Source organism: Neolamprologus multifasciatus, chromosome 7 (genome assembly GCF_963576455.1).
Source record: "Neolamprologus multifasciatus chromosome 7, fNeoMul1.2, whole genome shotgun sequence".
Taxonomy (NCBI): Eukaryota; Metazoa; Chordata; class Actinopteri; order Cichliformes; family Cichlidae; genus Neolamprologus; species Neolamprologus multifasciatus.
The window spans coordinates 10,539,660-10,562,939 of NC_140445.1; the positions used below are offsets into that span (position 1 = coordinate 10,539,660).

The window sequence follows — 23,280 nt, forward strand, 5'->3', positions numbered from 1 at the left end:
CTTCTAGGCATTTCCAGGTGCAAGGATTCCCTTTTTCCTTTTTATTTACCAGAGTCTTTTGAACTGGGCCTTGTAATCACTGAATTAATGCAAACCGCAGTTTGTTTTACGCAGCAGAAAATCTGCAGTAAGCCTCCAGAAGTTGCATTAAAATATGGAGATTTCAGATTACAGATATACTAGACTGGTTAAATCATACAACTTGCTGAAGGCTAACAGCAGCCGTCCAATTTTACATTGAAGTGATACTTTCAACAAACACGTGGGAGTCTAAAGGGTGGTATTGCATGTTACACCATATTAATTTTAAGGCTTTTGCAACAATTTTTAAATTGAAACTGTATTCTGCTGTGTGCACCCAACTACAAAGCAGAATACAGCCATTGTAAGCGGGGAAAAAGTAATGATAATTTCTATGTAAAGTACCTATGAGCGATTGGATGTGATCGTTATGTCCAGTATGGTGGACAGCTCTTAAGCGACATGCACATGACATCATGTGCAAAACCTCTATAACAGCATGGTACGCTGACTGCACAGAGAACCACAAGAAATCCCTCAAACGAGTAATAAGAACTGCTGAAAGACATAATTGGACTCCCTCTGCCCTCACTGGATGTTCTTTTCATGACCCGCTGCCTCTGCAAACAATATTGTTCAGGACAAAACACATTCTGGGAACTAATTCAATTTTACCGTGCACCAGGTTGCAAAACAGTTTTATTTGCCCAGTACCATTACAAAACTGAACTGTAATGGTAATGGTACTTCCCTTGCCCAGAACAACTGCAGTGTTCTAAGTATTATTTTATAACTTGGATTAAATTTAGTTAAAAATTAAGTATTTAAACTTTTGTGTAAATAGATCTGTGTGAATGTGGGTGCTGATCTAGAGGACGCACAAGCCAATGTCGTTGTGCTGTAGTTTTTATCACACTGTGCAATGACAGTAAAGGTGATTCTGACTCTGAAAGTCAGTGCAAGCTATTTTGTAAACCCATTGGTTTATTTACTATGAAGAATATCTTCTAGTTACTTTATTTTTAATTATCCGTATTCCTGATATTAATTTGTGTAAAATTCAATCACCACTTCTTCTTCTATACTGCATTTATATCTATTCTTGAATTTTAAGATTCGAGAATAAACTGAATACTGTCGAGTCTTTTTAAAAAAGTTAAAAAGCCATGCCAAAAAAAGAAATGTAAAAATAGTGCAACTATATAACAAGACTAGAGATGGCACGATACCACTTTTTTTTATGTCCGATACCGATGTCATAAATTTGGATATCGGCCGATACCGATATGAATCTGATATAGTGTTTTTTAATCAATAAAACTGTTTTTTAACATCTTGCTGCATTTTGTATAAGTTCATACTCAAGTTTAAAAACAAACAAACACTAAAGCTATTCTGTTATACCTGTATGCAAAAAATACACTGCACCCAAAATATTTCATAGTTCAGCAATACTAATCAATCAAATAAACCTAAACCTACTCCATCCTCCCTATTCTGGTATTTTAAAGAGTAAGCAACCTAACTAATAGGGTTGCAAACTCCCAGCAAATAAAAAAAATAGGGAACCACCCTCCACCTCATGATGCTTAATTGACATAATCAACTTTAATTTGATGCAGGGTGAAGGAAAATGCACAGAAATAAATTATTTTTCAAGAATAATTAAATAGATTCAACATCTTTCTTCAACAGAATTGCAGACTGCACAGATGGTATCTTCACAAAGGAAAAAGTACTAGCTTACTAGGGTATATTAGACTTAACAGTTACTATATACAGTAATGGACTTCTATACATTTTACATCAGATTAAAACTTTGGGTGTAAGATTCAGATAATTATTTATTAAAAGCTAGATATTTTAAATGAGAATAAGAAAGAAAAGTATTTCTTTGTGCCCCCTTTTCCCTGTTCATGCCCTATCGGCCCCCCTGGCTAAACTTTGCTAGATCCGCCCCTGCACAGTTACCAGCCGTCAGCTACATAGAAAAAGATCCTGGTGTAGAAAGTAATATTAAATAAATTCTAACAACAGATTATCAAGCTCTTGTTCAGCAGCTGGTTTCCTCTTTCTGGCGCGAAGTGGGCGATAAACAAACAAGAGAGACAGACTCGTGAAAAGCCGATCAGCTGATCATTAATCAGTTTCATGATTTAAGTAGCAGCAGGAGAGGGAGGGGGAGAGAAGAGGTAGTCGCTCCATATATCGGTTGTTCAGCTTAAAGCTGGAATGCTTTACAAACATTCAGAGATGAACTTACACACTTGCTTTACTTCTCTCTGGGATAACTTCCTCGGAGAAAAAATGCAGGTTTGGTAGCGAGGCTCCAAATGCTCAACCAGACCGCTGACAGGTCTTGCATGCCACAGCACACTTGAGCACACTGCTCCAACATGCTACGCTTATGAGCCGAGTTACGCCATGTCGCAAGTTTTGTGAGCTGCTTTTGTGATATTTAATGGATCGGATTACATTTTTTATTTCTCTCCGATATCCGATCCAGTAATTTAGGTCAGTATCGACCGATACCGATATGTAATATCGGATCTCTAAACAGGACCCTCAATTGCAGTGTTAAATCTAGCATATCAAAATTGCCTACGCTTCATATATTTCTGTTACAACATCATCCGAACATTTTTCTGAAAAATGAATAAAGATAGTCTAGGCAGGAAGTGTTAGGTTTTTCACAACATGTTTATTTTTAGCACCATAAAAAGTCACTTAATGTTGTCCAGTGTGTTTGCTCTCATTCTGTCTTTCCTCTGGGATGGAGCGATGATGTGGAGATAAAGGAAAGCACTGGAGACTGGAGAAAGGGCTTGTTTGGAGAGATAAAAAGCTGAGAGGGCTGCATGGCTGCAACAGCACCGGGCAGCCAGCAGATGTCATTCACTTGCTGGCGGAGGTGAAGGTGAAGCATCCTCTCTGGTGGAACTGCATGTCCCTGATGCGGCGCATGGACTGGATCTGGGGCTGGAAGGCGCAGAAGTCATTGTAGTGTCTGTAGTCACCGCACTCAAACAGGTACTGGTAGCCTCTGTATCCAGGGTACTGGTAACCCACCCACCTGAGAGAGACATGATAAGGTAAAGGTCATGGTTGTGTGTTTATTATAGGATGTCCATGTAGTGTACTACTGGCTGATATCCATACAAATAAAAAAAATGGTATATGACATTATAGGGTTATAATATAAGATATATATAAGATATAATAGAGAATAAGACAGTTATAATGCTAAGTCCTAAGAAGTTTAATGTTTACTGTTGAAGTTCTTGTGGTGAAAAGATTCTACTGATCACCTAGGAGACACCAGAAGTGAATTAGGAGGTCTGGAGGTCATTGGAGATACCAAGTCTTAATGAGGTTTTCTGATGAGTCCATAAGGGATTTAAATGCTTAAGTTAAGGGTTAAGTGGACATTTGGGAGCCTGAAGAGTTCGGTTAAGGAGGTTCAGTTAGTCGTCAGTGAGGTTCCTGGTTCTCCTTCCAGGGATCTCTTAAAGGATTCTGAGTTTCTTTTTAGGAGAACCTGGGGTTCTTTTACAACGTTTTAGTTGTCTGACAGAATGTTCTGGAAGTCCTTCAAGGGGTTGCAGTGATAACTAGGAGATTCTGAGTTCCCCTGAAGTGGATTTATGGGAGCATTACCAACTCCAATAATGAAGAATTAGATTTGTGAATGTTCTGGTCAGGATGGCATTTATCTAATCCAGAGAGTACAGGCTTTCAAGGTGTATGATAAAGGCACTGAAGCTGTTCTGGAGGCTTTCGGTCAGCAATACAAATGAACAGATTTGTATTGGCGACTTAGAGGACATAATGAAATGAAGCAAATTTTCTGGCTAAAAAAAGATTTGTAAACAAAAGGACAAGCCTTTCAATGACATCTCATCCCACTTGTTATTTGTAGTATAATCCAACAAGTCTGTGGAATCCTCTTAGGTGTGTCTGAAACCATGTTGGCAGTCCATTTTATATATGGAAAATGTACTTTTTACTATAGTAATATGATGTACTACAAAACTGACTTCCACAGTGTGTTCACAGGCCTTAACACAGGCCTGCACGTCGATGATATTCGTGATACTCTGCTAATTTGTGTTTTGTTTTGGGAGAGAGCACAAGTACTAAACGTGTCTACTCACGCTCCTCCTGGCACCCTCACGCTGCCCACTCTGTCGCAGAAGCCATGCGCCCAGAGTGTGGGCACATCGTCCTCCTGGATCTCCATCTTGTTGCCCTTGAAGTCAGAGAGCTCATACAGGCAGATCTTGTGCTCCATGCTGTCCTGCAGGTAGGAAAGGAAGAATAAAATGTAGTCTCTATACAACATACATTACATGTGCATTCTCTGCTTTTTCATTCATTGCATTTTGTAAGAAACTGTCTGTGGGTGGCAATGTTGAACTGCTTCCATGAGCAGTTAGTGGAATCCATGAATGGATTTTGTGCTAAATTAGGGGCCAAAGCCTACTAATGTCATGCTGATGATGTGATATACTATAGTATCAGCATGTGAAAAATATTGTTGATTTTTTTTCTTTAGGAAATGTGTTGATAGTCACTTAACCTTTTCAGTGCTTTTTCAAGCATATATGTCAAACTTTTTCCTGGTTCCAGTTCGTCATATTTGCTGATTTGCTGCTTTTCTTTTCTGTAAGTTTAGCTCTGGACTGTTAGTCAGTCAAAACGTAGGGTCTGAGAATTTAAAATCACTATATTCTCCCATTTTATGAAAAACAAACGAAGAAAACAGCTCATTTTACCATTCGGATGGGCCTGAGGGACATGAGGCAGTCGCTGCGGTAGGAGTTGCTCCAGGTATCCCAGCGAGGATACTCTCCCTTCTCCAGGATGAACATCTCCCCACGGAAGTTAGTCTGCTCAAAGGCAACAAAGCTGGAGAACGGGGGACACCATGGACAGGATTGGGAGGGGGGCAAAAGGGTTAAGTGGGGAGGCACAGGAAAAGAATTGGAAGAAAGATAAAAGTGACATATACATGAATAGAGAAGATATGCAGGCAGCTGCTTAAATCAAGTGTGTGTGTATTCACTTACGGGCCACACTCCACAATGATACTACGCACTCTATCCATGCCACGGTCACACACGTTCATACACTCATTCTGGACCTCCATCATCCTGCCCTGGAAGTTCTCCTGGTCGAACAGCATGATCTGCACAGAGGACACATAGAGTCATAGCTGTTTCTTTACACTATGATTTATAGCTTTAGTTCATGTGGAAGGTTTAAAACAAATTTTGGATTTGGAATCATTTTTGGATGGAGCATGAAAAAAAGGCAACTTCTTAAACAGTAATTTCCCCTTTAAAGTCCTCAGCACTGACTGAACTTACTAATTACTTAGATTTCCAAAACGACCTTATACTTTAGAAACATGTCACTTTTAACATGGCTACGTGTAAAATGATGCCAGTATTAAAGATTATGAGCTTACAAATATACATTATTTTTCACTGGACTATAGTATGAGGTCATTTAATTTTTGCTCCATCTCAGAGACATTTCTTAAGCCCTGTGAGGCGGTGGCTTTCACAGAAAGAGTCTAAAGTACATAGGTACTCACATCAGAAAGAATAGCCTCAATACATTTTGGATAAAAACTAATTTTGTACTGCTCAAAGCATCAGTATCTAAATTCAAAGTGGTTATTTTTGGTCTTTTAACCAAGTTTCTTGCTGTTCTTTATCATTCACCTCCATAGTATCGGAAATTCTAATGTCTAATTGAAACCTTCAGTAAATAAACATATAACTTCCCTGCTAGGTGAAACACATGGGACAACATGTAGTCTACTTTCTTTGCCCTTTAGGAAAAAATAAAATGCAGACATTCTGTCTCTGCAATGACTCACTCTGAAGGATCCCATGCCAGGCTCGCCGGTCTTGGTGGCCTTGCTGGAGGCAGCTGGAGCTGGGGCTCCCTTGTCCTTGGCATCAGTGCCCTGGCTGGAGGCGGACTTGGCAGTCTGAGACATGGTGAGGGGCTTCAGGAGAGTCTGGGTGAGAGATGGAGGAAGACAAGGGGATGAACAGAAATAGAGGTGTAAATCGAAATGACAGGGTTTCAGAGGAGAAAGTGAAAGGGAAGGAGAAGTGAGGTTAAATGTGGCCCAGGCAAGGTGTCAACATAGACAGAGGGTTGGTAGGCAGAAGTGTTTGGAGGGTTTTGGACTAGTAACACAAGTCTGAAGTTTATGTTGGAGGTTCATTTGGGTGTTGTTTTGGCCTTTCCCCGGGACGGTGGAGTTTAAGCTGGGAGCGGTGGGCAGGGAGTGGGCCCTAGCTCTGGATGTGTGGGTGTCCTACTGTACCATGATGGATGCTCTGGCCTGTATGTCTGTGTCTGTGTGTGCTTACCTGCGTCAGTATAGCTTGCAGTGCCGTATGAGGGAGGCTAGCTCGTGCTGGTCCCTTCAACGCTCAACCCAAGCTTTTATACTCTGGCAAAGGCCAAACGTAGAGGCTCACAGCACAATAGAAAGCCTCTCGTCATCACTGTTGCCCTGGACCAAAGCCAGCAGGTCATCGCATAGCCTGGAAACACTGCTGGCCCCTCGGGCCTGCCTGTAAGCATTTTGCTGTCAAAGGAAACCACTGACACAGCATTCTTTGCTGTGTGTTGGGCTGGTAGGCCTGTGAGCTGTAGTCGCATGTAGAGTTGAGGAATGCAAAGGTCCACAGGACACAAAGAGGTAATCCACACTCTCTGTCACCTACACAGAAAAGGAACACACACAAACACAAATACAACATATTCTTTAACTCAGACTTTCTACTTTAAATCACCGCCATTTCTTGATTTTGGAGAATCACCACAACAGAAACAGACAGAAAACAAAAAAAAAGGCAGTGATCTATTCGTTCATGTTGATCTTCTATGTGTTCTCCATACAAAGAATCAAACAGCATTTCAAATGAAGTGTTTTGGTTTTTTGGACATTTTGCTGTTTAAACATTATTAAACTTTAAGATAATTGAGTTACTGGAGATTCTCTTTCTCCCACTGACATTCAGGTTCACCAGAGCTGTTCCACTAAATGCTTTGGCACTGCACTAACACTTACTACTGATATCTACTTCTAGTTCTGGCTAGTGTTAGCCAATTACTTAACAGATGATAAACACATTCATATTGCAAAAGCATCTTTCCAATCAACATCAGGTTTGGCATCTGACATTTTCCAAAACCAGCATCATGTTTGTTTAGCCAGATATTAAATCTTTAATTCTTGTACCAGAAACCAAAGACAATTTGTGCTACTCAACACAGGACAGTGTTTTCTTGTTGTTGTTCACAGGACACAATAATCGTATATCACAGTAACAATCATCATCATCATCATATACAATATATAATGTATTCTTATATAGGTAAGGAAAGAGCCAGAACTTGAGTTTTTGTTCTGTGCGCGCTGTTTCTGTAGCTTCTCATGTGTAACACTCTGAATGTCCAGACATCTTCCTTTCTCTGTCACAGTTTCTCTCCGCAGTGTCCATGTTAAGATGTTTTTGTGGAGAACCTGCTGATAAATTTGGGCTTTGACAGTAATTTTACACTTTTATTATGAATCCAGTGCCCGTGTAAAGCAGGTGTTTGTCAAAGAGAGTATGGGCAGCATTTTTTCAGTTATTCTGTGGTATCGTGTTAAATCAACAGTAGAAATGTAAATCAATGCAATGGGATGAGCCAAGTAGGGTAGAAGCCTGGGTTTTACTAGCCTCACCCCAACCTTACGATTTACATTTTATCCATAAACTCCAGTACTGTCATTACAGCCGGTACATTTAAAAGATAAAGGGGGCATATGCAGCATGTTCACTTCCTTTAACTTTGCTAGGATAATATTGAGTAGTTCTTGACTGGTGGGTAATCTGGACAAAAAAGCACTGCCACACAGCTGTGCATGAGAATTCCTCCTGGTCATCTTCAGAGGTTGAATAAAGGTCATTGTTGGTGGTAATAATTATGGGATTATGGCAAATGGATTATGTGTGGATTATATCACTTCAGCTGAGATCATTTCCACGATGGAAGCAGGATTAAATTGCGTTTGATATGTGAACTAATCCTGCAGTGTAATCTGGGTGGCTTCCATGCTGTGATTATATTTGTTGTTATTTCTGCTGCCCTCTTGGTAAGGTCTTTCCTGAGAAAGAGATTTTTAATCTTAGTCAGACTTTTTCCTGATATTTCAGAATGCTAACACAGACATGGTTTCATTTGTAAGAATGAAAAGTCACCAGCATTTTTAGCAAAGTAACTGATAAAGACAACAGGAGACTGACATTAGTGAGTATTCAGACAGCAGGATGGAGTATGTGGAGTTTAGTTGAAATAAATGTGTTTGGGGTAATAAACGAACATGTCACTAAATGGACATTGTCTTGACTGTGGTCTTTTTTCATACAGAAGAAAAGAGTGGTGCAGTGCTTACTGTAAAGAAAATACACTATTGCTGTGATTCAGTCCCGTTATGGAGACTTTACATCTTTTCATCTAGCCTCACATATCTGATCCTACTTGGCAGGGCTGACTTTAAACATTTTAGCATCAAGTGGGAAAAATAATGTTAAAGACTGCACCAAAAGCAAGTGCATCTTCATAGATCCACAATGCAGAAGTTTCAAATGCAGAAGTAAGGAGCATTAAAAAGCCGGTTTACAGTCTGGTACAAAAAGCAGAAACTTTCAATACTTCAGGCTTGCTGTGTGTTATGGCACACCCATGAAGCTTGAGTGAAATTCTAGTATTTTATTAGTCTCTTGCTACTAACAGGTATGTGTACCTGTGTGTTACACCTGTACCTTTTGCCAGTGAAGCTGACAACGTAGCATAGCACACTTTAATTTAAATATTGTAACCAAAGAGATTTGTTCCTTTAATAGTTAGAACAAACCATTGTGTGAGCGTTCCTCACTAATGATAGCTAATGCTAGTGCTGCTGACATCATTAGGAGGAAATAAAAGAGAGCAAGAGCTTATATCTGTGACTTTATTTTATGATGATAATGATTTTGATGATGATACTTGCCAAGTCTGAAGAAGATTGGATGAGTGGTTCTCACTGCTTTACACTTTTAGGCAGAAAACACACATGGACTTTTAAATGCATTGACCACTGTCATTTTTATCTTCTGACACTGCCACAAAATGTCCTGCCAAATGAAAGGAACCTATTGATTTTGACCAGCCCTTGGCTCTTTCATTCTTGTTGGTCAATTTTCTGATGACTGCCAGGGGTTTCTCAAGAAGAAAATATTTAGTCTGTCTTTCAGAGGGGTTCATTATTATCATGGCTGATTACACAATTTTTTCCCCTGGTAAGTGAACATTGTCCTTCTAATGTAAGATGAATCAGATCAGTTTTTTTCTTGTGTTGTGTAGAAAAAAAAATCTGATGAGGAAACCTGTTTGATATTTTTGAAATTTGACTCTTTTCAGGCAGGAATCATTTTTGTCTCTGTTCAAAAAGTTGATTCTGTTAATCTGGACGTAGTGTTTTCAGTGGGAGAAATGTTTTGTCACTCTTATAAGTGACTTCTTTATTCTCAACTGACTGCAGGTTTCCCCAACCTTAATGATCATGAAGTTGACCCCACAGCCCATGGTTAGTCCATGGTGCTAGTTTCAGTTATTATACAAAGGTACTGTTTATAAGGATGGGGAAAGAGTCACTTGGATGAGAGATGAAACATTTGCCCACTGATACATCCAGATGAACAGGATCAACTTTTTGGGATTTGCTGGATCTGGATGATTGAACGTTCATTGAGACTTTTGGTCTCTCTGAACTCCAATTTCTGTTTTGATTTCAGAGAAATGAACTTTGATTAAGCCAGGTTGTATAAGAAGATCTGAGGCAGTGAATTATGTCTAAAAGTTGCAGATAAGCTGAAATTCCTTTAGGCTCACTGGAAATAAGGACAAATTTGTGCTGTCCATACGAGTGCCTCTGCACTCCTGTTTACAAGTGGTTGATTATGTAAGCACTTAAACACACACACACACACACACACACACACACACACACACACACACACACACACACACACACACACACACACACACACACACACACACACACAAGACACTCACTAACACACAAGTCCTAGCTAGTGTATTACACTACAGCATGCAGGTTAAACCTGTTTTTACTATTGAGGGCTTTTTAAAATTTTGTCATTAAATTGTTGAACATTTCGTAAAAACAAGGCTTTGTTACTGTAATTATGAATATAACAAAAAAAATAAAACACACAAAGAAAGAGTGCTGCTATGATCTGTGTGATCAACCACGTGTTCTTGCTAGAACACTTCAAATGACCAGATTTGAGATTTGGAGACGTGTTTCATGTTAGAAAGCATCCTGGTGTAAGTATTAGTGTTTGCCATAATTGGATGAAGGACTTCCTCTGTACTGGTTAGATTTCTCACTGCACACATTGGAGGCTTTCATAAGAATACTATCTGCACTGAAAATCTGCCCTGACACATGCATGAGGTTGCTTTTTTTCTGGGGTTTTTTTCACCTGAAAGTGACATCAAAGCGACTGAGAACAGATTCCAAATAATGATCTTGCAAATAAAAATCCTTTGTTATAACCGTTTTAAAAACTTGAGGTCTTTTGCCTTAAGACTTAGCTTTAGGCTAAATAAGCTATATATCAGACAGAGCCATCTAGTGCTCTTCCTATTTTCTGACACTAAATTGCAAAAAAAAAAAAAAACATTCGTCGAAATTAGTGCTTTAACTCTGGTACCAACCTTTTTTAATAGATATAACAAATTAAGGTCTTTATGTCCCATATTAAAATCATCAAAGGATCTTGCGATTCTCTTAACTTTCTTTCTGTTCAACTATTTTCAAACATATTGTGGAAAAAAACATCCTCTGAGTCACCATCAACGCTTCACTGCTATTACCAACATGAACAGGCATGCACACAGAGCTCATTCTGTCTGTGTGTGTTGGTCTCACATCATCAACAAATTCTAATGGTATGACAGGTCATTATTGTATTTGCAAATTTCACACATTTAATGGCAAAAATGAAGCACCAGTTAACTGAGAAAATGACTGGTCTTTACTTGCAGACATAAATTGAAATAAAGAGTTAAAGAGCTTCCAGCTCCAGCTTTTTTCTCTTCCCTCTGTGATGCCGTTGGCTCTCAGTATTTTCTCCGCTTGCACTCTATGTTTCATTTCTTATATTCCTGGTCTCTGTGTCCACTGCCCCCAGTGATAATGTGGTGTCTGCACTTCTGGCCCTCCATAGATTAACGATGCTTTTGTCAGGTAGGGACAAAGAAAAGCCCCTCCCTGCTGCTGAGCCGGGGCTTTCAGCATGGACCCCTGCCAGGGGAGGCTTTAAAAGGGTGGGGGCGTGTGGCTCCTCTCACTCTCACGGCAGGACAACCCAAGGGCATCAAGCAAGGTGAGTTCCTGTCCCTCGCCCAGCCGCCACAGCCATCCAGCACGGTCAGCCAGCGTACCACAGCCAGGGTATAGCATCCCCCATATTCACACATCCATATCTACTCCCACTCCAAACACACACCATCCAGGCTGAAATCACTGCACCCAGTGGCTGCGATGAACAGTGGTGATGATGGAACAATCTTAGAAATGGGCAGAAAAACTAGAAAGAGAGAGAAAAAAGTTAGAGTAGCCAAATGAAGCCTGTGGCCTCTGTGACCCTCTTCTGTTTGGTATCCAAACTATAAATAGACGCTGGTGCTTTCCATCTAGCAATTACAAATTCAGGCTGCTTCCAGTATCCTGCCCATTATGTGTAAAGTACACACTGTACCTGCGACACAGACTTGTTTTTTCATAGGTCTGACAATAGAATCGATCTCCTGTTCTTCACTTTTTGGATTTCTGGTTCACACATCTGTCTTTACTGGTTAGCTTCTGGCTAGTTTCTGCATCAGAATAAAATGACTGCTTACCTCTCAGAGTGTGTGGCTTCCCTGTTGTCACTGCTGTCTATTCATTGTTAGCACTCGTGGATAAAAGTCTTTCTTCCTTCCAGACAAGATGACTCACCATTGCACCAAGTTCTCCGGCCACTGGAAGGTGAGTCTGCAGATGGAAGAGCAGCTTTATTCATCAGCACCTTTGAATTTTCCCTCAGATGTGACCACGAGCTGCTTGTTGTAAAGCGCCTCATACAGTTGAGCATCAGGGAGAGTACCCAATGAAGTCACACCACATTAGGACGCTATAAAGACTTCATTAGGATTGGAATATCACACAGCTGTGCATTAGGGCTTGTTAAAAGTGGTTTATCTCCCAGTTCAGAGCGATTCGCTTAGCTAACGTAGTTTTATATGTTTGAGGTGAGCTGCTGAAGTGATTTCAGACATCACACATCAAGTTTAAGTGGATGGTGTGTACAGCCATCAGCTGCATGTCCTTTTTCCCATTAGATCATTGTCTTCGATGAGGAATGCTTCCAGGGACGCCGCCATGAGTTCACCTCTGAGTGCTGCAATGTGATGGAGTTTGGCTTTGAGACCGTTCGCTCCCTCAGGGTGGAGAGTGGAGCGTGAGTAAACAGATATGTGCGCACAGATAGAGCAGTCTTACATGCAGCAGAAAACCATCATTAAGTGACATACGGTTAACATGACAGGATGTTATTAACCTCTGTATAAGTGGATTTAAGGACTTTTGGGATGATGGAATAATCTCTTTTTTTCTATGCTTCCTTCCAGCTGGGTGGGTTATGAGCATGCCTCCTATCAGGGACAGCAGTTTGTCCTGGAGCGGGGAGAGTACCCCCAGTGTGATGCTTTTGGAGGTAGCAATGCCTATCACATTGAGAGACTGACCTCCTTCAGACCCATTGCCTGTGCTGTAAGTTATCGCTCAGCTTTTTTTTCCACTGAAAAACCTCCATTGTGTGCGAATGCTGCTGTGACGGACAAATCAATAATGTAGACTTGCCTGATCTGAAAAACTACTCAAATGTATTCTTTCTTTACCCCCCCCCCCCCCCCCCACCTCCAGAACCACAGAGAGTGTCGTATGACTATCTATGAGCGTGAGAACTTCCTGGGCCGTAAGGGTGAGCTCAGCGACGATTACCCCTCCCTCCAGGCCATGGGTTGGTGCAACAATGAAGTTGGCTCTCTAAGGATCCATTCTGGAGCGTGAGTGTCCCCAGCTGCTTATTTGCCTCCTTATTTCCCCCTCCTCATCCTCTCAGCAGTTCAAAAAATAACCCTACTCAGATTTTCACAATATGCTTTCATAACATTTGCATTTCCACGTCTGTCAATTCTCAACAGATTTGTCTGCTACCAGTATCCTGGTTATCGTGGATACCAATATATCATGGAGTGCGATCGTCACTGTGGGGAGTACAAACACTTCAGGGAGTTTGGCTCTCACTGCCAGACCCCTCAGATCCAGTCCATCCGCCGTATTCAGCAGTAATAACTTACACCAAACCCTTTCGAGCATGTGACCCTTCACCTTTGACCCCTGCTGCTTGCCCGTGCTAAATAAACTGTTTTTCTTAAACCTTACTGACTTCCACCAGTGTATGTGCTTATCATATGGACATACTAAATCACTTATACATCACACACTTGTGTTTTCCTCTGAATTGCGATCACCTCTGTATAATTCACATGACGGTGTACAGAGGTTACCTGCTAATAAGGGTGAATGTGAGGAAAAAAATGTCATTTAGAACCAAGTCTTTAGCTTATTATGTAAGTGCTCGATGTCAACCAGATTAATAAATGTGAACCAAACTGTAACAAATATTTGCAAGTCCTTTCACATATCTTTTTCTAAGATATGTGCTAATCAAACATTGCTGTCTTATTAAAGAAGAAGCTGCTTTCCTTTGTGACAGTGGGCAGCCCCGTGTGTTTGATTTGGCAGAATCCCCCCTTCCTGGCACAACTCCAGGGGGGATTTGTGTCCACTACACTATGGTTGTGTTGTGATTTTATGCTCAAAATGTGCTTTAAAGATATCACCTGCAGTTGTCCTAGAGCCAGGCTTCACTATTGTATAATACCACACTTCACCACAAGAGCAGCGAATCACATTAACCTGTGGACTTTAACCAGGCAGCTCATTAAAACATATTTTCATTTAGAATAAAAGGCAACACCTCCCAGCACATGGGGATGAAACACTGTCCTTTCAGCTGCTCTCAAAATTTCTATGTGGTTACCACAGCCCATTTAATTTATTCACCACATTTCAACACAAGAAAATTACACAACCTTCTGCCTATACATATGACATTGTGCAAAACTCAGAAATACAGTTGCATTTATTAGAATTATATACCGAGAAAAATAAAATAAAACGCTGGGACTTTTTCCCTCTGTTTGGCTTCAGTTTCATACACCTTGTCATTGTTTGGAAACTCCCAAAGATGTTTCCACTGGGGACCTTGACCACAGTGCTGCTGGAATTCATGCAAAATTTGCTGAAATAAGCAAGACCCTCTAAAAACAGGCCTCGATGGCAGCGTGACATTCCAAACACGTTGTATATAGTTTAGCATTAAGAGCGCCTTCCAACAGGAAAGGTGGTTGTCAAGTAAATGATAAAAAAAAGGAATCAAAAAAATCACAAAGATATTAGTCTGTACATTAAATAAATATGACAGTCATAGCTTGGTTTAAATTATATTTGAATTTAGCCATTTAAAAATGATTAAAATATCTGTTTTTATAGTGATAAAGCCATTTTCTGATTCTTACCAAATAAGGGAAAAAATATCTTTTAAGATATAGATTGATAGATAATTGATAGTTGATTGATAAGTGATAGATAAAAAATAACATTTCCTTCCTTTTTCCTTCAAGAATGTTTCCTCTTCTGGCTCTTGTTCTGTTCTCAACCAGGATGAGCCCACACTGCTTCAATAATGTTGACGTTGCTTTGAAAGGTGTTTGGGGCCACTCTTATGCTGAAAAAAAAGAAAGATTGGATATTTTGCAGATGCTATAATATGGTGGATGCCAGTAGCGGTTTTAGATACGGGCGACACGGGCGGTTGCCCGGGGCGGCATCGTGGTGGGGGGCGCCATCACCGGCATCGGCAAAAAAAAAAAATGCTCGTACTCATGCTGCCCCGACGTCAGCCAGCGCATATTGGGAATGGCATAGGCACCGATTGGTTATCTATCGCCCATTTGCTGGGAGTAAGGGCGCCCTTCGTTTGCGAGGAGCGCCTGCTGCTTGTGACACAGGGAAGAGGGGGCGGGGCGGCAGGGGATTTTCTAACCGCAGCATCTAATAACCAACTCGCAAAGTAAAACAAAATAAAAACAAACCAACAAACACAAAAACACCAGACATTATAATACAGATTTATAATTTTCACCGATGTTTTTTTTTTATTTTATCTGTGTTTTTTTTTTAATTCTATACACGAAAAGTGAGCGCGAGAGCCCTCTGCGCGCCTGCTCGCTGCTGAAGTCAAAGTAAACTTTATTGTCATCTCCGCTACAGTCCAGTATATAGAGAGACGAGACGACGAGGCTCCAGTTACAGCAGTGCAAGTAAACAAACAATATATATAAGAAGAGTAAGAAAATAAATATACACGTTAGGACTCGGGGTAAAGGGATCAATAACAATTTAAAATGTAAAATTTACAGTTTATTGATTTAAAGTCTCACACACAACCCGTCGAAAGGGGCGGTGGGCCCTGCTGCTTCCAAATAGACCACATTTCATTTATAATGTTGTAAATCCAAGTCCATTATGGATTCATGATATGAATCCTGGGTTGTGTGAAATCTCAGAAATGCACCCTAGACAAAGTGAATCTGTGAACTAAGGTGTAGGTGTGTTAGATCATGTTGTGGTGACCCTCGGGTTGAGGGATGGGTGTTCATACTGGAGTGCAAAATTAAAACCAATGGAAGATGGACAAGAAAAGTTCAAAGCCATCAGGTCCTCAGTTTAGAAAAAAGAGAAAAGAAGAGGAAGAGAAACGAGTAAAAGATACAGGTAAGCAGATGTGTCATTGGATAATGGCAGGTCATCCTGAAACAATCAGAATCAGAATACTTTATTAATCTCTAAGGAAATAATGTGCGTTACAGTTGCTCCAAGAAGAAATGGTAAAAATAGTAACAGTAACAGACTAAACTCCAAACAATACATTATGTTACAGTTTTTAATATTAATTAGTCATTGTTGATTTGTCCTGTTCTCATTGTATGACGAATTATGATGGCTGTTAGGTAGCCGTTTGCATACTATGCATACTCTCTCTCTCTTCATATGTGTGTGTACAACAGTTTTATGTTAATGTACAATCCTTAATATGTTTTGTGTGTGTGTGTGTGTGTGTGTGGGGGGGGGGGGGGGGCGCCAGAGGGAGTGTTCGCCCAGGGCGCCAAACAGGCTAGGACCGCCACTGGTGGATGCAAATCTGATGGTACAAAGTTGACAAGCCCTCCAGCACCAAACCATGACAGTCCCCGCAGTGTTTTTCAGATGATTGCAGACTTTCACTGTTGGACCTCTCTCCTGACAGCCTCCATCAAAAACTTGCAATTTGGATCCATTCCTCCATCACACCTGCTGCCACTGAGTTTTAGTCCAGTTTTGGTGTTCTGGTGTAATTTAACCTCTTTAAGAGAATTAGAGAGATAGAAGCCAGTACAGAAATATCAGCGGTAATAATTTTGATCTTTAACCTCACAGCCCATGACATAAATCAGAGGGAGATTTATGTCATGACAAGAACAATGTCACAGGTCTAATGAAGCTCACTGTGCTGCCACCCTCCCTTTACATTTTAAGTGAGTCTTTTTTTTTTGTCACTCAGACCCTATGATGGCCCCTGTGTGCAGTTTTCATCCAAAACAGCCCTGCTCCTGACGCCCACCTTACCAAAGTGTTTCAGAGAGCTGGCCAGCTGAAGCCTCTTGGCCCGTCCACTGAACTAAGAGTATTACCATGTGCGGCCATGCAACGGCACTGCATCTCCACCTGAGCAACGCACGCATCCCTTGGCGGGTACGTTGACGCAAAATACACTGCTGTAATATGAACTGTCGGAAGCTACTGTTCGTGACTATTCCAATTCAGTGCGAACAGCAGCGGCGTGGGGGGCAGCGGGGTAATGTAGTGCAGCGGAAACAGAGCAGGCCCGATCAAAGAGCTCTCTTTTCTACAGGCCAATCCAAGCTGTTCTCAGTGAGCATCGTTAATCACCGCGGACACAGCGTCCTGATTAGGTTAGCTGCACGTGCATGAATAGGCGCGGATTGCGCCTTGTTTGTTTGTAATACGTAAATAAACAGAGCGAAACAACACCTTCCTCTCTAAGCACCTCTAATAACGCGCTTCCGTTCCAACAGCCGAGAGAGCCGCTCCGTGTTTTATGAGCCTCTCCCCGCCGCAGTGGGAGGAAGTCGAACTACAAAGCAGACAGAGCCACTGTGCTAGCAAAAAACACCAAAAAAATATAGAGAAGGGGGCTTTAAGCCACACATGTGCCGTACTAGAGGCGACGAACACCTTAATTGAAACAAGCGGACTTGACCGACTGGCACTCAGTCAGAGGCTGCGGAAGGAGACTCGTTCAGAGGCTTGGAGCATTTAAGCAGCCGAGTGGCTCTGCGAACGCCGAGAACCTGGTTGGCAGGAGGCGCGCGGGGCTGCCGCGAAGCAAGAAGACCTGATCTGAACGTTCAGTTTCACACCTCCGAGGCGCGCGCCAGCGTACTGTTAACCTCATCACTATAAATATTGTTTCTGTTTTTTTTTTTTTCTTACACTGCACGGACTAAAGAATTTGACAGTTTGCCTCGCCGCGCAGTCGGGCAGCCAGCGTTTACAGAGAGGAAGAAAAGTTAGCGTTTACCAAGCAGACTACTGGCCAGCGCTCCCTCCCCCTCCTCCATCATCAGCGTCACCCTCACCCCCACACTCAGTAACTCTGTGCTGGGTCTTTAGGCAGGGAGGGTCCCCCTAACGTTCGGGGTAACCGAGGAAGCAGCTATGGGTTATTGTTTTTAATCTCTATCCTCGTTCTGACTTCACCGGACTGTCGAAGACTGTTTAGCGGAAACGCTGCAAGACTTCCCCAATACGAGTCTCCAGTGTCCTCGCCTCGGCCGTTAGCTTAACGTTGCTGAGAAAATCGCTGCTGTTTGTCTGCCTGCAAGTGACTGTCTTTGCAACGGGATTGATTTTATATGTCTGCTGAAGCGGAATAGCCTAAAATAAGAGTGTCTGACTGGCCGCTCTGTATCCTGGTGGTTAGTTAGCCTCGTGGCTAGCAGGTTTCATTTTGCTAGCTAGCGTGGTAGCTAACTAGCGAACGAACCCAAATATCTATAGTGGCAGCGGCTAGAAACCAGTTAGCTATGTACCGCTGGATTTGGTTTGTGATCGCTTGATTCAATTCCTTTACACCTGGACAGAATTTGGCGACAAACCTCTGTCAGCAGTTTAACCGCATCTTTTCCGGTGACTTTTTTGTGCGTGATTGACGAGACGATAAGGAAGGTTTGAGCCTTAACGCTGCACAGGAAAGCAGCAGCAGGGGCACAAACAGCAGCGCTGTGTGGATACTCTGGAATGCAAATCATGAATCCTGGCTTATCTCTAACCTCGGCTTGCACGCTTTTATTTACGCCAGGTCGCGCCTGACAGATTAGCGTTTTGCTGCAGGAGCATAAGACTACAAACGGGCACCTTGATGATCCACATCTAACCCGTTCAGCAGTGTCTCACCAGCCCCTCTGCACTGATCGTTAAGCCTGTCTTCTCACGGCGTGGCTGATTTTGTGTTGCAGAGAGGAGCAGGCAGTCCGCTAAGATTAGAACATTTTTTCGACAGTAGTGTTTACATTTTAAGGAACACCCCCTGCCCCCTCCTTCCCTCATTCCCTTCTTCCTGAAGCACATGCCGCACTGGAGACAGACCAGTCGTTTGGACACAGGAGGACCAGGCAAGTCCCCGGAGACCTGTAGAGCCTGACAGAGCCCGTGTGTGGTGCATCGCACCTACCTGTGTGAGAAACATCACAGGTCCTTACTCTCGCCCCTTGCGCTACATGGAATCGCAAGGACGGTGGATCTAGCGGGCCTGCTTACTGCAGATATTTCGACTAACCCCTACCCTATGTCTTCCCTCGTAAGTTTCCTCTTTTACGTGACAACGATGGTAGTTTGAACAGACTTGGAGCTGCAGACAACGCCGCCGTTTCCCAGCAGACGGTCAGCGCCGTCGTCCATTCATCCGGCCCCCACAGCGCGCCTTGGCCCTTGATGTGGGTCACATCTGGCCGAGGACGTTGTTTTTAAGCCCCTAAATCAGAAGCCACCCTTCCCGGCCCGGTTATTTAATCGATTTGGTCGTCCCAGGGTCGAAAGATGGCGGACCTTGAAGCGGTGCTCGCCGATGTCAGTTACTTGATGGCGATGGAGAAGAGCAAATCTACTCCAGCGGCCCGGGCGAGCAAGAAAATCATTTTGCCTGAGCCTAGGTAAGCACATCCATAGGGGCTTTGATGCTGGGCTTTTGTGTGTGTGTGTTTTTGTGAAATGGATGACATTTTCTGTGCATGCTACGCGACCATATATGGCGATGGAGGCGTGCTTCCTCTCAAACCTGTGCCTTACCTTTGATGGGGACTGAAATGACTGTAAAGCTTTTTCTCACTTTAGGTTTCTAAGAACATGCAGCAAACCCTGGCCTCGTAAAATCTGCATTTCAACCATCATTTTCATAGAGCTTAAAGTTAACACGAAGTTAATCCAATGATCCACAGTGTTGGAGCTACCTGCACATTTTGCTTGCCATCATTTCTGGTGTCCATTGTTTGTCAGACATGTTTTCTTTGCTCCCGGGCTTTCTTGACTGAAGGTCTGATCCTAAATCTGTGTCTTGTAGCCAGTGTAATTCATTCTTTGAAGCTGCTGAGTGTTGTCGGTGCTGCTGTTAATCCTTATGATGCATCTTTATTATCACTCTATACAGCTGTTGATCTCGTCTTTGCTGTTTGCAAGCATCCAGCTCACAGAGGAGGGTGTTACTCAAGACTAAAGCTAGAGTCTTATTGAAATAGTACACCCCCACCACCTCTTACCATTTGTATATAATTGTACATCCTTTTGTCCCTGCAGCAGAGGCTTGAAAGTGTCGCTTCAGTCCAGGTTGTAGCGTGCAAGTTTATTGAAGGGGATGTGGTTGAAATTTGGTTATTGACATGGTTGCTTTTCATATGAGGTCTGTGAATATTTCACAGCACCATTTGAGTTCAGTCAAATGCTAACTGTGTGAACAGCAGTTATGTGTGGATTAGATGTTAGCTGGATAGTTTGTACCACTGTCACTGATCTGATCTGAGCTCATTGTGCTTCCAGCTATTACCTTGTGCTCCACATTTCTTAATCACAAACGGGTTTTTCCTTACGGTTTTGAGGCTGGATTCTGGGGTGTTTTGTATTTATTTCCATGTTATTTTTTTCATATGAAAGCTGCAAATGTCAGATTGACTCAGAGCTGGTCCTGACTTCTGTAGTCCCTTTCAGAATTCTTCTTTCCTGCTGACACAGTCACATCTGACACCCCAGTGCGTCCACTATGACTCTTCCTCCTTTAGATCACTTTGTCCATCTGTTGACATGAGAATTAGCTGATATATTCAGAGTGAGCTTTAAATACAAGCTATAACTAATATAAAATTAATACATCTTCTTATTGTAGTACACAGTATAACTCTGAGGTCTATTTTTTTAATGCAACATTTAATCTAGAATCTTAATATGAAGTAGGGTGTATATATACAGTTGTCTCTCTCTCTCTATCTATATATAATCTATATCCATCTGTGTATCTGTGTATATATGTATATTATAACGACACCATGTGTTTGTGCACAATAACGAGTTAGGCCTGGCCATGTCTGACAGCAAGAGCTGTGTCAGTGTCCTGTGACGATGTAATACCAAGAGAAGAAGCTCCTACAGCAACCTCAACCAAAGCACAGGGCTTTACGAAATGAGCAAGAAATCTGGTCCGATTAAAGGTGGAAACAAAAACACGTTTCACCACTGCATGTTGGCGTAATCAGTGTTGGGGTCATTATTTAAAAAAGAAATGTATTAAAAAAAATGCTTTTCTCAAAAATAATGCACTATATTACTTAAGTACTCCCAGGAGAAAGTAATTCATTACACTACGCATTACATTACTTTCATCTTACTTATTAAAATGCCCTGAAACACATTGTCAGTTAACATTTTATCTAATTGTCTTTGTTTGACACTTTCAGATTCTTCATTCTGTATTTTTTTTTGGGTGAGCTGAACAGATTTCTGTCACATATAAATTTTGGTGATGTTGAGTTACATATGGGTGGCGTACATTGAATGCGACACATTAAAACAACGCAAATGGAGAACATAACATTGCATCCACGGGACTATGAAAGGATCATATGTAGATCTGTATTTGCACATACCTATGTTAATAATTTCAAATATATTTACTGTTGTAAATTTTATATATTTAGCTGCTCAGCTTTAAGTAATAATCCTCTTCCAATAATCTGTGTAATTGGTCAGACGCTGCCAGCGCCAAGCCTGTCATGTGAACACGCTTGTGCCTTAGTGACTTCACAACCAGCTTCATGTAAGAGTTATCCTGATTGCCATTGTTGGTGTAAGTGGATCCAGATAACAGAAAGATACCCGGGGTATCTTTAAGTCATTTCATAGTGCAGGTGCCTGTGACTAGCTAATGTGCTGAGGGGAAAAGAAGACTTTCAGTAGTAAGAAAGCAATAAACAGTTGTAGAACTAAATATCAGTCCTGTCATTTATAGGAAAATCTGCACCTCATAGTGCGGTGAGAAATATTATCCTACTCTTTTCTTCATTCAGTGATGGAGGTGTGTAAAGTTTGAGTTAGCAGTAGAAGTTCAAAAAAGCATAATTTTGAATTTGTGTGTCCAATAATGTTGCTCTGCTGGTACTTTATCTTTGTTAATCTGGCGGCCCAGCAGAAAGATACTTGAATACGTGCTGCTAATTTTTTTTCCAGCTGAAATGATTACATGAAAGCATATTCTCTGATAACCAATTGAATGCGTGTACCTTGATCGTTGTTCATGTAGAGTGAATTAGGTCAAAAATCAGTCCTTGCTCCCTGTAACTCATTGATGTATTTACATGCCATAACAGCAGGAGGGCCCCGCCCTCTTGGCAGACTTTAGACACCTTCAGTGCACAAACAAAGGCTCTGAGGCTCTGCAGAGAGTTCCCACCTCTGACAGGTCTGGCAGCAGTGGCCGGTGATTTCCTCTAACAGTCAGCTTGTCAGTGCTTCTGAAATGGGCTCAAATTAAAGCACTTTCATTATTTGTAACAAACCTAAACAAGTGAATCAGGAGCTTCATGTTGTTTCTGAAGCATCACTGTTGTAAAAGGTTGTAAGAAAGTTGATGTGCTGTTGTTTTCAGTTCATTCCAGTGTGGTATTAAAAGTAACTCGCAGAACCTGAAGCTCGTCTTAACCGTTAATCCATTACATTTGAGCATTCAGTCAAAGAATAACACAATAATTATGACTTGGAGATTTATGGCCCTTAAGCACCCAACCCTGCACTAACTCTGTGTACGTGATGGTGTGGCTAAAAAGGGCAGATGGAAAAAAAGTTATCTGGGTGTTATTTATGCTCATTCTATCTTCTCTAAACGTACACGATTGAGTAGAGGGCGATTCAGAGACGGTGTTTGTGGAAACCAGTAACTGTGAAACGCTCTTTGTTTCATTGGCAGTGAAGGAGAATTAAAAACAATGTAAACCCAAAGATCAGAACTGGTATCATTTGGTTGCAAATTTTGTCCAATTTTATTTTTCCCCCAGAACAAAATAGTTCAGTTGCGAAATAATTTGTCTCCAGTTTATTTTAGAAAACACCAAATCAAAATAACAGTTCTCTCATGGTGCTTAAAGTTCAAGCTGATAGTAAGTATATTCTGGTCCCTCTGAAGCGCTTTCAGAAAACATGAACAAATATACACAACAGAGCCAAAGAGAGCAAACTGCAGTCTTGCAGTAGCACATACACGTGCGTCAGTTACTAAACTTTTGGGCCCTCTTTGTGGCTGTCACAGATTTTAAAACATAGGCTTTTGCTTTATTTTAATGTGTGTTCCAGCCTTTGCTTTGAACATTGTTTAATAATTGAGACAATACCTTGCAGAGGACTAA

At 41.6% G+C, this 23,280-nt stretch overlaps 3 protein-coding genes across 5 annotated transcripts in view; 2 read left to right on the top strand and 1 right to left on the bottom strand.

Annotated features, from left to right (window-relative positions):
- Window positions 1-2,702: 2,702 nt before the first annotated feature.
- crybb1 (crystallin, beta B1) lies at window positions 2,703-6,535 on the bottom strand. The gene is made up of 6 exons (XM_085168153.1): window positions 6,414-6,535; window positions 5,909-6,052; window positions 5,091-5,209; window positions 4,797-4,929; window positions 4,176-4,318; window positions 2,703-3,094 (listed from the first exon to the last, which is right to left on the bottom strand). The coding sequence occupies exons 2-6, from the start codon at window positions 6,029-6,031 to the stop codon at window positions 2,917-2,919; spliced, it is 696 nt and encodes a 231-aa protein (XP_085024279.1). The 5' UTR covers window positions 6,032-6,052; window positions 6,414-6,535; the 3' UTR covers window positions 2,703-2,916.
- A 4,844-nt stretch (window positions 6,536-11,379) lies between these two features.
- Window positions 11,380-13,588, top strand: cryba4 (crystallin, beta A4). 2 transcript variants are annotated; one of them, XM_085168156.1, is made up of 6 exons: window positions 11,380-11,492; window positions 12,093-12,136; window positions 12,490-12,608; window positions 12,778-12,919; window positions 13,073-13,215; window positions 13,354-13,588. In XM_085168156.1, exons 2-6 carry the CDS (start codon window positions 12,098-12,100, stop codon window positions 13,499-13,501), a joined length of 591 nt encoding a protein of 196 aa, XP_085024282.1. In that variant the 5' UTR covers window positions 11,380-11,492; window positions 12,093-12,097; the 3' UTR covers window positions 13,502-13,588. The 2 variants fall into 2 exon arrangements, with proteins under 2 accessions (XP_085024282.1, XP_085024281.1); XM_085168155.1 differs by having other exon boundaries at window positions 11,492-11,560.
- Window positions 13,589-17,442: 3,854 nt separating this feature from the next.
- The window catches only part of grk3 (G protein-coupled receptor kinase 3), a 68,878-nt gene continuing 63,040 nt past the window's right edge, over window positions 17,443-23,280 (top strand). Inside the window, exon 1 of one of the 2 annotated variants that reach the window (XM_085168144.1) lies at window positions 17,443-19,548. In XM_085168144.1, coding sequence (XP_085024270.1) covers window positions 19,436-19,548 — 113 coding nt within the window. In that variant the 5' untranslated portion in view covers window positions 17,443-19,435. The remainder of the gene's footprint in view (window positions 19,549-23,280) is intronic. The other variant, XM_085168145.1, reaches the window with a different exon arrangement.